The 16,490-nt window shown below is 34.6% G+C and overlaps 1 protein-coding gene across 1 annotated transcript in view; it reads left to right on the forward strand.

The window, feature by feature from the left end:
• RANBP17 (RAN binding protein 17) overlaps window positions 1–15,764 on the forward strand; it is a 120,652-nt gene extending 104,888 nt beyond the window's left edge. Inside the window, exons 13-14 of the mRNA XM_064279109.1 lie at window positions 1,221–1,326; window positions 13,922–15,764. Of these exons, the coding sequence (XP_064135179.1) occupies window positions 1,221–1,326; window positions 13,922–14,126 (311 nt within the window). The 3' untranslated portion in view covers window positions 14,127–15,764. The remainder of the gene's footprint in view (window positions 1–1,220; window positions 1,327–13,921) is intronic.
• The last annotated feature ends 726 nt before the right edge of the window (window positions 15,765–16,490 follow it).

Below are 16,490 nucleotides of genomic sequence, written 5' to 3' on the forward strand. Positions count from 1 at the left end.
TGCTGGGTGTAGGAGGATAAGTCAGAGCAGGTGTCTCTCAGAAGGGTTGGGCCCTGAGGCTGCCTGCCTGCTCACTAACCATTTAATGAGAAACTAGTTTGTTCTATAAACCTTCATCTAAAGTATAATTAAAAAAAAAAAAAAGTTTCTCAATTCAAAAACATAATTGGTTATTACGGACTAGCCTGCTTGTATTTGAAAAATTAGTCCACAAATACAGCGCACGATTTCATTTTAATAGGTAAGTAGTGTGTTGTTAATTACTTATAAAATCTGTTGCCGTAGAGTCGATTCCGACTATAGGACAGAATAGGGTTTCCAAGGCTGTAAATATTTCCAGAAGCAGACTGCCACATCTTTCTCCCACAGAGCAGCGGGTGGGTTCAAACCACCCACATTTTGGTTAGCAGCCGAAATATTTTCCAGAAGTTTGTGGAGAACCTGATACCTAGATCAGTGAGTACAGAGATGTAAAATAATATATCTTAAACAGAAATCATTCACTAAATGTCTGCACTTCTAAATTAGTCAATTTTGGATGTCCTGAAATAATATTTGTGAAAACTGTAGAGGTTGCCTTTTGTGCCACTGTTGTAAAACTATTTAATCCTTTGCTGTTATTGGCCGTGAACTTAATTTGGCTGTCGAACAATGTGAGTTGCACACTGCAAGTCTTTGATTTTTAAAAATCATACAGAAAAAGACAAAAGAAATAAATTTATTAGCACATTTTATGTTTCAAGCAGAGTTGGTATTAAAAATGGTCAGACAGGTACTATCATAACATCTACCATTCAGTAAAGATGCTGATCATTGGATCAGTACACTGACTGAATCATAGCCCTGGTTCTAGACATTACATCTGGTGTTTTATTATCAAACTTTATTTTAGTAATAAGTCTTCATGGTAGGTATTATTTTCCCCATTTTGCATATGAAAATCGGAAGGTTAAGTAACTTAATGCAAGACCACATAGCTAATTGCTAGAGCCAGGATTCAAACATAGCTTTATCTAGCTCTAAAATCTGTGTCATTTCTCCTATAATGCTGGCTTAATAAACTTAAAACCCAACTCTCAACTCTGTGGAGAACTGATTTCACGATAGTTTATTAGTTGTTTCCAAGAATACATCATTTTGCTAATTTTGGAATTTTCTGAAAAAGTTTTGTTTCTATCAACAGTTCCTTAACTTTTTTCTTTCTTATTATATATTATTAGGACGTCTTGCATGGCTGGTATACTTAGTTGGAACAGTTGTAGGAGGAAGATTAACATATACGAGTACAGATGAACATGATGCTATGGATGGAGAATTATCTTGTCGGTAAGTAATAGCCATATAATTTACAGAAATTGACTAATTAGTTTAAACATTTAGTTATTGATCTGGTACTGTGAGCTAAAGCATGTTGCACCTGGTCTTTTTTAAGAATATATTACCTCCCTTTTTACTGATGAGAAAACCAAGGCTTAGAGGTTAAGTGATTTGTAAAAGATCAAATCTCAAATAAATAAACCAAAACCAAACCTGCTGCCGTAGAGTCTATTCCAACTCATAGGGACCCTAAAGGACAGAGTAGAACTGCCTCATAGAGTTTCCAAGGAGCAGATGGTGGATTCAAACTGCCAACATTTTGGTTAGCAGCTGAGCACTTAACCATTGTGCCACCAGGGCTCCTTCTAGTAAGTAGTGGAGTAAAATTTTTTTAAAACATTGTGTGGTAGTGTCATATAAATTTAAGTTGCTTTTTGTTTCTTAGGAACTAAGAAAGCATGCAGAATTGATGTGTATAGGGATGATATACATCTGATCGCCCCACTCCAAAAAAAGAAAAAAAAAAAAAACAAAGAATAGTTATATAACACAGGCTTCGCTTGATTGTTGACTAGGTTTCTCATCTAGTGACCACAGCACTAGTAAGGAGTAACTGAATTATTCCTCTTACGTTTCTATTTTAACTGAAGAAAATTTTTGCATGTGAATATGAATGAGTTAGGTTGCCATATATTTTATTTTTAATAACATTTTTATTTACTGTGAACCGATATGTATTTTTTGGAAGACTTAAAAAATTCAGCTGAAAGGTAAAGAAAACATTAATCTGGAGGTAACTGCTACTATCATTTTGAAAATACTTTTTAGTCTTTTTAATTAATGGATGTGGGTGTGTGTATGAATACCACATGTGTAATTTTTAACTTTTTAAAACAATTTAAGTCATGCTATAATGTTTTGTATTTTGTATTATGGAAATAATAATAGTAATAATTTCTCATTTGGGGCTGTTAAAAGGATTAAATGAGCTAATATCTTTAAAATGCTTAGAACAATGGGAAGTGATAAGCAATATATTATCAAAAACAACTTTTTTTTAATCAAACATAATCTCATGAGCATTTTACTTATATATTAAATATCCTAAGCTGTACCATAATTTATTTAAGCAAACCCCTAGTTTTGGAATTTTAGATGTTTCTTGATTTTCTCTTCTTATAAATTGCTTTTAGGTAAATATTCTTGTAGATATATCTTTATGTACATTTAAATAATTTCATTAAAATTAATTCACAGAAGTTGAATATCTGGTTGAAGGGCATATGGCATTTTAAAGAATTTTCTATACAGTGTACCAGTTTATCCTCCCAACCCAGAGGCCATGTAAGGGACCATTTTTCTGCAAACACTAGATAGAACAATTTATAGGTAACAAAATGTTTTGTTTTCATTTGTATTTCTTTGGTTACTATTGGTGTCAAACATTCTTTTCCACCCCTTCTTTTGCCATTTGTATTTCCTCTTTGTAATCTTCATATCTATATTTACCTAATTTGCTTCTATGATTACCTTTTCTAATTTCGGAGCAGAGTTTATATCAAAGATCTTAATATTTTGCTATTTATTTTGAAAGTATTTTCTGCATAGTTTTGTTATAAATATCTTTTTTTTTTTACTGGCTTTAAGTATTTATATATTGATTCATTACATTTTTTCCTTCATGTTTTCTCCACTGCTCATGTTTAAAAAGATGTTGCCACACCTAGATGATAAAAATATCCACCTATATTTTCTCCTAGTACTTTTATGATTTCAGCTTTGTATTTAATTTTTTAATATATCTGAAATTTATTTTGTTGTGTATACTCTTTCCAAAGTGTTAACCACTTAATGCTAACCCCATTTACTGAATAACCCCCTACTGATTTGAAATACCTATGTCTTACACTAATTCTTGAGTCTTTTTCTGTGTGTTTTATTCTTTTCCATTGATCTTAGAAGTCTATTCTTATACCTCTACCACCCTATTAAAATCATCATACCTAGTTGTGATAGTCTTCCTCATATAGTCTTCTTCATTATTTTTAAATATATTTGTAAGTGTTTAATAAATTTGTTGTGATTTTGAATGGAAAAAATTTTTATATTCCATACACTTTTTAATCTATAACCTATCTTTTCAGTGATATTTGAATCTGAATGGAACATAATTTTTTTTAGTTTTCTAAAATTTATTATTTCTAATATCAAATTAAGACACTTGAAAACATGAGTAATAAGTATTTGGGGGCCTTCTTAAAACACTTCGATTAATTTTAAACCAAGTGTACAATTTGCCTCTATACCGTCTCTTAATATACCAAAAAAAAAAAAAAGACCTTTGCCATCAAGTCAATTCATTGCATATTTAGTAAAGTGGAAATAAGGTATACTTTTCTACTATCGTTACTTTGATATTTTTAAAGTTTTCACCATCAGGCAGGGAAATAAAACACTGACATTATTTTCCTGAGAAAACATATAACAGGAAATAAAAAAAAAGAAAGTGTGTATTTCCTAGATAGAAAATCTCATTTTTTTCTTCTAACAGCGAACATGTTTAAGTAAGATTTAATTAATGTTTTAGCCTGCATTCCCTACAAAACAGAGCCTAAAACAAGTCATATATTAATGCTATTTCGGGGGAAGGGAGAGGGGGAAAAAGAATGAAGGAAAAGAGAAAGTAAATGAGAGAATAAGAGAAATATAAGGTGATTTGTATTACAAAGAAAACAGTGGTTGTTTACTTTCACACAAGTTTTCCACAGATGTCACATGGAGCCTCTGTGCCTCAAAACAGTCCATGTTAGGGGTACTGAGGGTAAGCAGTTTATCTCTTGGCTCCTTTCTATGTCCCATTTCTTATTGCTTGAAGTCTACCCCGTGGAGTGTTTTATGTGTTTCACACCTCTGAGTTGTGTTTCCTGGCTTCATTGAACAGCTGCCGGGGAAGGCAGAGTTTCCATTGGTCCTGTGGAGTTGGAGCTTGACAGCCCTCTTGTTTTCCGTGGGTTGGGGTTTATAATCGTAGAACCGGATGAACCTTCGCAGGGACTACAGGGCAGATGGCTGAGGCCAGAGGTGGGGGAGGCAAGTAGTGGTGGAGTTGGTGGGTGTGCAGGCAGGGCCAAGGAGATTTGAGGTGGGGGCATATACTAACATATTTGTCTAGAAACATATAAATATGTTTTTAAAAATATTAGATTCAAAAGTAAGAATGATGTTTTATATAAAATTGCAAAATATAAATTTCATATGGAAGAGTTCCAAGTAACTGGAACAGTGATAGTGTTGCCTTCTGTGTGTTACGTGATACCTCTTCTACTCCTGGGTGAACACAGCCAGATTAGATCGCCAAGCTCCTGTCAAAAATTTCTGTGCCATTTTAGCAGGAAAAGGTTAATATACATAGAAGCTCCTAATATTGTGATAAATTTGTAATTATAGTTAAACATGTGCTGCCTTAACTTACCAAATAAATATATTTGTGCTCAGGCCACGTAGTTCTATTACAGATGATTTTATACTCATTTTAGTTTCATTCATTATGACTAGCATTTAAATATCTTGAGAGATTCTCGAGTGATTTTATCTTCATCCTTGTCTCCTCTCAACCCACTAATGCTAGCAGAGTGCCTCACTCCACTCAGCAACACTACCTTGCTTTTTTACCTGTTCATCTCCCAGTCATCCCTTACAATTCATTGAACACTTTGGCAACTAGCTCAGAGTTTTGGTCTCTCTCCCAAACCCTACAGTCATATCAATGAATCTAACTTCTTTTCGAATCTATACGAGGTAATGTTATGCTCTTCTCTACTCGTAAGTCTCTAGTGGTTTCCTGTCACACTTGAGAGACAGAATCCAAAGACCTTGGCTTGGGCCAAGGGAGTGTCTGCTACTTTTCTGATCTCATTTTATACCTTTTCCTATTCAACTCAGCCATACTGGCCTCCTCACTATTCTTTTTATTTTTAATTCTGGTCAAATATTTATAACATAAAAGTTACCAATTTAACCATCTTTAGGTGTACAGTTATATTCACAATATTGTGCAACCATCACCATTATTTATTTCTAAAACTTTTTATCATCCCAAATAGAAACTCTGTACCCATTAAGCAATAATTTTCCATTCCCTCCTCCCCCAGCCCCTGGTAACCACTAATCTACTTTCTATCTCGATATCTTAGATATCTTATGTAAGTGGGATCATACAATATTTGTCCCTTTGTGTCTGGCTTATTTCACTTGGCATGATGTTTTCAAGGTTCGTCTATGTCGCAGCCTTTATCAGAATTTCATTTCTCTCTATGGCTGATTAATATTGCATGATGCAGATATACCACATTTGTTTATACATCTGTTGATGGACACTTGGGTTGTTTCCACCTTTTGGCTTTTGTGAAGAATGCTGTAATGAACATCAGTGTACAAGTATCTGAGTCCCTGCTTTCATTTCTTTTGGGTATATGCCTAGGAGTGGAATTGCTGGGTGAATGGGTAATTCTGTGCTTAACTTTTTGACAAACTGCCAAACTGTTTGCCACAGCCACTGCATTATTTTACATTGCCATCAGCAGTGACGAGGGTTCCAGTTTCACCACATCCTTACCAACACTTATTGTTTTCTATTTTGTTTTTAATAACAGCTGTCCTAGTGGATGTAAAGTGGTATCTCATTATGATTTTGATTTGTGTTTCTCACATGACTGATGGTTTCGAGCGTCTTTTCACGTGTTTATTGGCTACTTGTATATCGCCTTTACAGAAATGTCTGTTCAAGTCCTTTGTGCTTTTTTTAGTTGGGTTATTTGTCTTGCTATTCTTTGAATAATACTAATATGTATTCACTTCAGGACCTTAGTACTTCTTTTTCTTCTGCTAGGAAAGCTTTCTCTTAGATATTTGTGTCGTTTACTCCCTTACTTCAGTTTGGTCTATTCTCAGATATCTTTTCCTCACAGAGGTTTTCTCTGGCCTTTTATCCTCAAATAATACCCTCTCCTACTTTTATTTTTCTTCATAGTACTTTCACTTCTTGACATTGTTTATTTTACTAAAATAAGGGAAGGGATAAGCTTTGTCTGTTTTGTTCACTTCTGTATTCTATCTTCTGCCTGGCAGAACCTTAACCCTGATGGAATTCAGGTTTCTTTCTAATTTTCTGGGTGCTAATGAAAGAAATTACACACCTCTGTAGATAGGTGCCATTGCCAACTAATATATAGTTTTTGACTTCCCCTGGGTCCTCAGCATTCCTCAGGGATTCTATTTTGTTTTCATAATTCTTGTCTTCTGACCTCAAAATACCTATTGGACTATTTCACTTGGATGTTCTATCCCACTTGTGTCTCTAGTTCACAAGTGGGATAAACCCTCTTTCATCCACCCCCAGCCGTGACTGTCTTTAAGTGTCTCATCACTGTCTACTTAGTTACCCAAGCCTGAATACTGGAAATTATCCTTAATATTCCCTTTTTTCTCTCTCCAGCTTCCATACACTAGGATCCGTACATCCATGTATTAAGTCTTGTTGGCACTATCTTCTAGTTATCCCAATTGGTCCACTTATTTCTATCTCCCCTGCCAGTTCAGCTACTGCCATCTTTCCCCTGGATTATTGTTGTTGTTGTTAGGTGCCATTGAGTTGATTCTATCTCATATCGACCCTGTGCCCAACAGAATGAAACACTGCCTGGTCTTGCACCATCTTCACAGTTGTTGCTATGCTTGAGCCTATTATTGCAGCCACTGTGTCAGTCCATCTCATGGAGTTTCTTCCTCTTTTTTGCTGACCCTCTGCTTTTCCAAGCATAATGTCCTTCTCCAGGGACTGGTCCCACCTGATAACATGTCCAAACTATGTGAGACATAGTCTCGCCATCCTTGCTAAGGAGCATTCTGATTGTACTTCTTCCAAGATAGATTTGTTCATTCTTTTGGCGGTCCACGGTATGTTCAATATTCTTCTCCAGCACCACAATTCAAAGGCTTCAATTCTTCTTTGGCCTTCCTTATTCATTGTCCAGCTTTCACATGCATATGAGGTGATTGAAAACACAATGGCATGGGTCAGGCGCACCTTAGTCCTCAGGGTGACGTCTTTGCTTTTCAACACTTTAAAAAGGTCTTTTGCAGCTGATTTGCCCAATGCAGTGCTTTGGGATTAGTGCTACAGTTTTTAAATGGACTCCTTGCTTCTGCTTTGCAGCCAGAGTAATCTTTCTACAGTACAGATCTGATTATGACAGTGCTTTGCTTAAACTCTGCAATGACTTTCCATTACTCTTGAGATTAAAAGGAGCCCTGGTTATGGAGTGGTTGAGAACTCGGCTGCTAACCAAAAGGTCAGCAGTTCGAATCCACCAGTTGTTCCTTGGAAACCCTGTGGAGCAGTTCTACTCTGTCCTGCAGGGTCACTATGAGTCGGAGTTGACTTGATGGCAGTGGCTTTGGTTTATGGTTTTTTGAAATTAAATTAAACATGGTCTATAAGACCCTTCGTGATCTGACTCCTGTCTGTTTCTTTAGCCTCCTCTCCTTTTACTGACTGCTTTATAGGCGTATTGAACTTTTTTAGCTCTTAAATGGGCTGTGTTTTTTCTTCCTCTCTAGAGATCTGTACATACTTTCCTCTTTCTCTAGACACTGTCTTTTCCCACCCTTCTCCACCCTAGTATATTAGGAATCCTCACTAACTTCTTTATAGCATTTATTATAGCACTTGCCGTTTTTTTATTCTCATTTCTTGTTTTATTGTCTCTCTGGAGGACTGGGAATTTATACGTCTTGCTCACTCTGGGATTCTGAACTCCTAACACACACCTGGCATAGAGTATGCCCTCAAAAATTTGTTTTCTGAATGAATACTTACTCAATTTAAGTGGCTGTCTAGGGTAATCCAGAACAATTGATAATCCAAAATTCATTTGTATTTGAAATGGTCTGATTAATTTTGGATTAAAAGTGTTTTATCTATTTATTCTTTAGATGCTTTTTATTACAAATGATTTAAGATAAAAGAAAAATAAATGTAGGACAATAAATTGAAGCTGAGAGTGAAGATTATATATAGTACAAGCATTGGTCTTCTGCACTTGTTAGAGGTGACTACAAATCTATGAAGGACGTTGTGGTAAAAGACTGCTAGTTGTCCCCCGGTATTTCTTCATAACTTTTTTCCATACTAGTAAAATACCTGATTATTTTTCTGGGTACATGGCAACCCTAAATAAAGACTAGATTTACTAGATTCTTGCAGCTAGATAGGGTTAAGTTATTATGTTCTGGGCAATTGGATGTAAGTGAAAGTTGTATATTCTGGGATGTGTCCGTAAAGAGAAGAAACATCCACCTTCTTGCTGGCTGAAATGTGGAAATAATGGGTAGAGCTAAAGAAGCCATCTTAGACCATGAGGTGATTGTGGGAGTGGAGGCTAGTGTAACAACAAGATTGAAGGAACACACCATGGAGCACCAACTTAGCCCTGGAGCAGTGCCTTGGATTTTTGCTTGAGAGAGGAATAAACATCTATATGGTTTGAGCCATTGTTATTTTGGATTTTAGTCCCTTACAGCTGGACCTGATCCTACCTTTTAAATAATACAACCACCAAAACTTCTTTTACAAATAGATTATGTACCCTGTTGTGATTCTTTCCTACTCTTCTGCTCGGGATATCATTGCCCCTTAGGCAAACACAAATCACCAGTTTAATATGAGTTGTAAAGGCACCCCAACAAACCATCTTTTGGTCCTACATCTTTCCTGTATTTGGGAATATATGCTATAAAAACAGAGTAAAAGAAAATATAATCAACAAGGAACTTCAGTAGAAGAGAGGTCCTACTTAATAAAGAATTTAAAAGTACAATATGCCTTAAGTTGCTTGATAAATCACATGATTACAGAGAAAAAGTTTGATACACACACACACACACACGAAGTGACTAAAAATACCATGGCTTGAGTCAGGGGCACCTTAGTCCTCGAAGTGACATCTTTGCTTTTTAATACTTTAAAGAGGTCGTTTGTGGCAGATTTGCCCAATGCAACACATCGTTTGATTTCCTGATCACTGCTCCTATGGGCGTTGATTGTGGAACTAAGTAAAATGAAATCCTTTACAATTTCAGTCCTTTCTCTGTTTATCATGATGTTGCTTATTGGTCCAATTGTGAGAATTTTTGTTTTCTTTATGTTGAGGTGCAGTCCGTACTGAAGGCTGTAGTCTTTGATCTTCATCAGTAAGTACTTCAAGTCCTCTTCACTTTCTTCAACCAAAGTTGTGTCATCTACATATTGCAGGTTGTTAATGAGTCTTCCTGCAATTCTGATGCTGCCTTCTTCTTCATATAGTCCAGCTCCTTGGATTACTTGCTCAGCATACAGATTGAATAAGTATGGTAAGAGCTCTGACACACACCTTTCCTGACTTCAGACCATGGCGTATTCCCTTGTTCTGTTCGAACGACTGCTTCTTGGTTTATGTACAGGTTCTTTATGAGCACAATTAAGTGTTCTGCAATTCCCATTCTTGGCAGTGTTATCCATAATTTGTTATGATCTGCACAGTCAAATTCCTTTGCATAGTCAATAATATACAGATAAACATCTTTCAGGTATTTTCTGCATTCAACCAAGATCCATCTGACTTCAGCAGTGATATCCCTCATTCCATGTCCTCTTCTGAATCCAGCTTGAACTTTGGCAGTTCCCTGCTACAACCACTTTTGAATGATCTTCAGCAAAATTTTTCTTGTATGTCATATTAATGATATTGTTTGGTAATTTCCACATTCTGTTGGATCACCTTTCTTTGTAATGGACACAAATAGGAATCTCTTCCAGTTGGTTGGCCAGGAAGGAAGCTGTCTTCCAAATTTCTTGATGTAGGTGAATGAGCACCTCCAGCATTGTATCCGTTTATTGAAACATCTCAGTTGATATTCTGTCAATTCCTGGAGCCTTGTTTTTCGCCATTCTCTTCAGTGCAGCCTGGACTTCTTCCTTCAGTGTTATTGGTTCTTGTTCATATGCTGCCTCCTGGAATGGTTGAACGTTGACCAATTCTTTTTGGTACAGTGACTCTGTATTCTTTCTATCTTCTTTTGGTGCTTCCTTTCCATATAAAATCCTTCAATATTGTAACTTGAGGCTTGAGTTTTTTCTTCAGTTCTTTCAGCCTGTTAAATGTTGAGCGTATTCTTCCCTTTTAGTTTTCTAAGTCCAGGTCTTTCCACATTTCATTATAGTACTTTACTTTGTCTTCTCAAGCTGCCCTTTGAAATATTCTGTTCAGCAATTTGACTTCATCATTTCTTCCTTTTGCTTTAGCTACTCTGTGTTCAAGAGCAAGTTTCAGAGTCTCTTCTGACATCCAATTTGGGTTTTTCTTTCCTGCCTTTTTAATGAGCTTTTGTTTTCTTCATGTATGATGTCCTTGATGTCGTTCCATGGTTGGTCTGGTCTTAGGTCATTAATGTTCAATGTGTCATATCTATTCTTGTGATGTTCTCTAAATTCAGGTCAGATATACTCAGGGTCATATTTTGGCCCTTGTGGACTTGGTTCTAATTTTCTTCAGCTTCAACTTGAACTTGCATATAAGCAATCGATGGCTGGTTCCACAGTCAGCCCTGAATTTAGCGGGGGAAAAACCTGGTTACAGTAATCTAATTCTTAAATATGATCTTTAGCAAGTTCTTCTTAAATCTTAGCAGTATTGAGGACATGGAAAGTGAAGGTACTTCTATATAAGCAACTTAATACAGAAATATAGGAAATAATCACTGTAATATGGTTGTCAAAATAATCTTTCTTAACACTTTGTCAATAAGTACCAAGTTTTTAAAATAAGTTTATATCTGTCACCTAAACATTTTATTTGTAGAAATCTTTGGGGTAGGAGAGGACAATAATCATGTATCACTTAGAAATATGAATTTATGTTCAAAATGAGACAATGATTGAATTTTGACATCGCCTTAAGATTATGCAACCATTAAAGATAATGCTTTGAAAATTATTTAATAATATGAAAAAATTAGTCAAAACATATTAAGTGAGACAGATTAGTAGAATAGAAGGTCCAGTAAGAAATCAAAGTGCATAAATGAATCTAATATATATGGTAATGGCTACTTCAAAATTGTAAGCAAAAGGTGGACTATTTAAGAAGGAAGTGGCGTTGAAGCAACTGGTTAGCCTTGGAGAGTGGGCGGGAGATAATGTTGGAGGTGTATCTTAAACCTTTGTGTCAAAATAAGATCAAATGTACCATGGAGGCAAATGTGAAAAGAAAAGAAACAGAAATTTCAGATTCAAGGAAGGTCTTGCTATTATGTAAGATCTGTAAAAGAAAAAAATTGATAAAATTTTCTGCATAAGGAAAACAACAACAAAAACTTCATGAAGTTAAGAAACACCATAATCAAAGTTAAGAGACAAAAGAAAAAATATAGCCCATTTACAGGCAAAGGGCTCAGTTCTCTAATACAGGCAGTCCCTTGGTTACAAATGTCTGACTCAAGTACAACCAATAGTTATGAACCAACTTCTGTAAAGTCTGTATTAAAAATTTGTGGTACATACGATAGTTCATAATAACAAATGGGCACTACTTTGCAAGGTGCATCAAAACATTGTTATTACTGTATTATGTTAAAGATGTTTTAGTGTATCTGAAAGTGTCTCTTTAATGTTTTTTTATGCATAGAAAAGCACCCAAACCCACCCACTGCAGTTGAGTTGGAATGCAGGGCAGAGTAGAACAGCCTCATAGGGTTTCCAAGGCTCTAAATCTTGGTGTAAGGAAACTGCCACATCTTTTCCCCAAGGAGCAGCTGGTGGGTTTGAACCGCCCACCTTTCGGTTAGCAGCTGAGTGCTTTCATCACTGCACCACCAGGGCTCCTCTGTAGAAGAATATATATACAACCAAGACGAAGACAAAACATTTGACTGTCACTAGATACGAACCGTACCTAACCTACAAATTCGACTTAAAGATTTAGGAAGGGAACTAATTTGTAATCCAGGGACTACCTGTATATAAAGAGTTTGTGGAAATCAGTAGTAAAAAGACAATCTAATAGAAAAATTGGCAAAAGATATGAACAGACAGATTGTAGGAAAGGATATAAATGGCTTTAAAATATGAGAAAATTTTACCCTCACACATGAAAGAAATACAAATGAAAACTGTACTGAGATGCAATTTTTTTAGATTTACAGAAATTCTAAAGTTTAATGTCATCCTGAATTATCTTGCTGGGTGTATATAGGCACTATTGATGATAGGAGTATAAATCGGTTCAATCTCTACAGAGGGCAATTTGGTAATAGCATCAAAATTACAAAAGTATGTACTCTGAGCTAGTAGTTTTACTTTTAGAGATGTATATTATAAATGTTTGTGAAATGACATGTACAAGATTGTTAATTCCAGCAAAAATTATAAACAACCTTAATGTCCATCAGTAGGGAAATATTTGATAAAATTATGGTGCCTTCATATCATGGAATGTTAAGTAGCTGCAGAAGAGAATGAGGAAGCTCTTTTCGTCTCGCATGGAAAGATTTCTAAGATACATTGTTATATGAAAAAAAGCCAGGTTTAGATCCATGTGTATAGAATGCTCCATGTGTTTAAAAGGGCTGGGAAAAGAATATATAGTCATATTTGCCTGTATATGCATTAAAAAAAAATCTCTGGAAGGACACAGACTACTAGTGATGTGTGTGTCTGTGTTCATATGTGTATATATATACATGGAAGGAGCTGGGTGGGTCAGGGTTAAATACAGTTGCTTTTGTGCAAATTAGAAAAGGGTGCTACTTTTTAAGAACCTCTCCTGTTTGTTAAATAATTATAATGTACTGATTTTGTTAGTGCAAGACACTTAGCAGCCATACACTGGAAAATTTTATTGAAAATAGGTAATGTTGAAGGATTTCTTTTTTGAAAATTCTAGACTAAGCTTTTCATTACATTGAGTTAAATTATTTTCTCTAGAAATTTCATTTAACCTTCAGTTCATTTATGCTTTTCTGATGATAGTTGCATACTACTGGTAAAAATATTTGATTTTGTTAAAATCATTTTGTGGTTTATTTCAGTAAAATTTTTTACTATTTTTTAAGAAGGTGATATAACCTGACAGGTATACCTCCTGATATTTTTTTGAATTTTGATTGATATGATTCCAAAATACTTAATTATTAAAAATACAAGGTGAAGTGAAAAAGTAAAATCCAAAACTCCCCATTCAATAATCATCCTTTTACTAAAAATTTATGTATATATATTTATATGTATATGTCATGGACTTATATATATTTATGTAGCAAAATAATATGTGTATGTATACATGTTTGTATGCATGTGTATGTGAATATGTCAAAAAATAGACCAGAAGTAATTAGACCAAATTGCAGTTATTTCTCAGTGGTAGAATTTCAGATAATTAAAAAATATTTTCTTTTTACACTTTTATATTTTCCCACTTTTTGCAGCAATTATATATTATTTGATGATAAGTGTTTTAATGTTTTTTTTTAAGAATTTTTACTGAAAGCTGTTTTTTTCCTTCATGAAAAGAGTTTTTCAGCTTATATCCTTAATGGATACCGGATTGCCTCAGTGTTCTAATGAGAAAATAGAGCTTGCAATTCTGTGGTTCTTGGATCAGTTTCGTAAAACATATGTTGGTGATCAACTTCAAAGAACCTCAAAGGTAGGTTTTTACCAGAGATCAGAAAAACAAAAATTGTTATTGGAGATGAAGAAAAATATGCACATATAATAGCCTTAAGCCAAATGATATATTTCAGAAATGCCTACATAAGAAGTTTAATTTGATCAAATGAAATCAGTTGGATTGGTATTGAAGGTGATGTGAAGTTAATTTGCTTGTTTTATGCCTGGATTTGCCACTTGCTTTAAAGGTTGATTGGGAGAGAGGTAATGAGCATTTTTTAAGTGAATAGTGGTTAAATAATTAAGATTATTTTAAACACCTTAATGGATTTTTGACTTACTGTATTTCAAGACTGAAAACATAAGATTTACTCTTTTAATAGTCCTGTTTTTTTTTTCTTGGGGGTGGAGAGGGTGTTTGTTTATGTGGCTTCCAGTATATTTTGCTCATGACTTGGCATTTTTACATAGTTTTTTTTTTTTAAGTAGTGAGGACCATGAGAGTTGGATGTATCCTTCAGAGGCTATAGTTAAATCACCTTAATTTAGGGGTTACTCTTTTTTTTCATAGTATGATCGTTGACAGTATAGCATCAGCAAGCTTAGATTAATTGATCTTTAGACATAATGAGGGTTTATCGAGGGCATTTATGTGAGCCATAAGCAGATGTTTATTAGTACTTATAAGACTGAATAAGATCTGTAAGAGATTTTTTTTTTTTTTTTTCCCCCTTCCTGGAATAGTAACTTTCGAAAACATCTCTGGTAAGAAGTCTAAGGACAATCTTACCTTGTTTGGTTTGGAGTTTGTATCAGTAGCGTCGAAGGATTTCTTATCTCAAAATTCTAGGTTTAGCTTTTTATTACATTGAATTGAGCTTTTTATTTAGGAAATTTAGCTAAACTTTTAGTTCGTTTATGACTTTCTAATAATAATAGTTGTATACTAATGTCAAAAAATATTTGGTTTTGTTAAGATCATCTTTTATCATAGGTAAAATTTTCTTCATTCTTTAAGAAAGTGATGTAGCTTGATGCTTCCTTTATCAAATACATTGTGATTTAATTGTTGTTTAGGATTAATATCAATAAAATTTTCTTAGAGTTTAGCTCCCATTAAATAAGAACATTAGGAAGGAAAAGAAGTAGTTAGAAATAAATGTTTTATGTTGTCAATAAGACATTAGAATCAGACAGAAATTTCATGGTATAAAATTTATACAGGATGCCTCTCTTTAAATCCCAAATGTGTTACTCAAAGGTTGAGATAAATGAATTATGGTAAATTGTCTTGTTTTAAATGTACCAAGGGATTTTATTATTTTGCTTTTGCAAAAGTGGGTAACATTACTAATCTAATACACATTTGGCCTGGATCTTAAATCAGAGCACAATAATATTAAATAAGAAAAGTCTTCAAATTATTGTGTTTAAAGTACTTGGAAAAAGATATGTAAAATGAGACTAGTTGTTTAGGGAAATGGGATTTGGGAAATTATTTTTCAAAATATTTGAGATAAATATGATTTATATGGAATTTGTAAAAAAAGTGAATTATAGAAGGTCAGTTTTCCTTTTTTGAAAAAACTTACATGTTAGGAAACAATAAACCCATTGTCAAACTGGTGTTGATTCTTTTATTATAACTTTGATATTTTTTGGTGCATGCCTATTACCCTCTTTCAAAGGAGTTTAGTCCTAACGTGCCTTTATTTCTGAGGCACTCCTATCGCGTAACACCAAAGTGAAGGTGAAGCTTCCCACTTTTATATTTCTCTGGCTTGTCTGCTGACCTGCCTTAATAGAAACACTCTTTAGTCCTTACAACAAGCCAGCAGAGTTAGTATTCCAATTTTATAAATAAGGGCACAGAGTCTCAAAGACATTAAGCAAGTAGTCTGTTTTTCTGGCAATAAACTAAGGAAAACTGGGTGGAAAATATTTTTGGGTAGGAACGTTGTCGAATTTGAACTTGTGGCTGAAAAAGGGAGTGTATTAGATATTAATAAGCACATGAAGTTTTAATAAGCTAATAAAGTTTAACAATTAGTGAGCATTTATTTTGTACCAGGAACTGTGCTAAACACTAAACATTAACTCAATTGAATCATATAGAGCATGACTTACAAGGTTCTTCGCAATCTCTTTTCTGCTTATGTTAACCAGCTTCATGGCCAATGCTCCCTGCTTTGCACTGCGTACTTCATGTGTCCTGAACTTTTTCACTTCCTTGGACAGTCTGTATTCTCTGCCAAGTCTAAGTGTTTGAACATACTGTTCCCTCTGCCCAGGATACTTTTTTCTAAATGCGTCTTTCACCTCCCTGCCTTACTCTGCTAACTCCTGCTTATCTTTGACATTAGATGTCCCATTTTTACAATGTCCTTCTTAACCCTCAAATTCTGGGAGAATCCCTTTTCTCTGCCTTCTGTAGCACTTTTATGCCTCCTGTTTTAGCATTTATCACATT

This window comes from Loxodonta africana, chromosome 2 (genome assembly GCF_030014295.1).
Source record: "Loxodonta africana isolate mLoxAfr1 chromosome 2, mLoxAfr1.hap2, whole genome shotgun sequence".
Classification (NCBI taxonomy): Eukaryota; Metazoa; Chordata; class Mammalia; order Proboscidea; family Elephantidae; genus Loxodonta; species Loxodonta africana.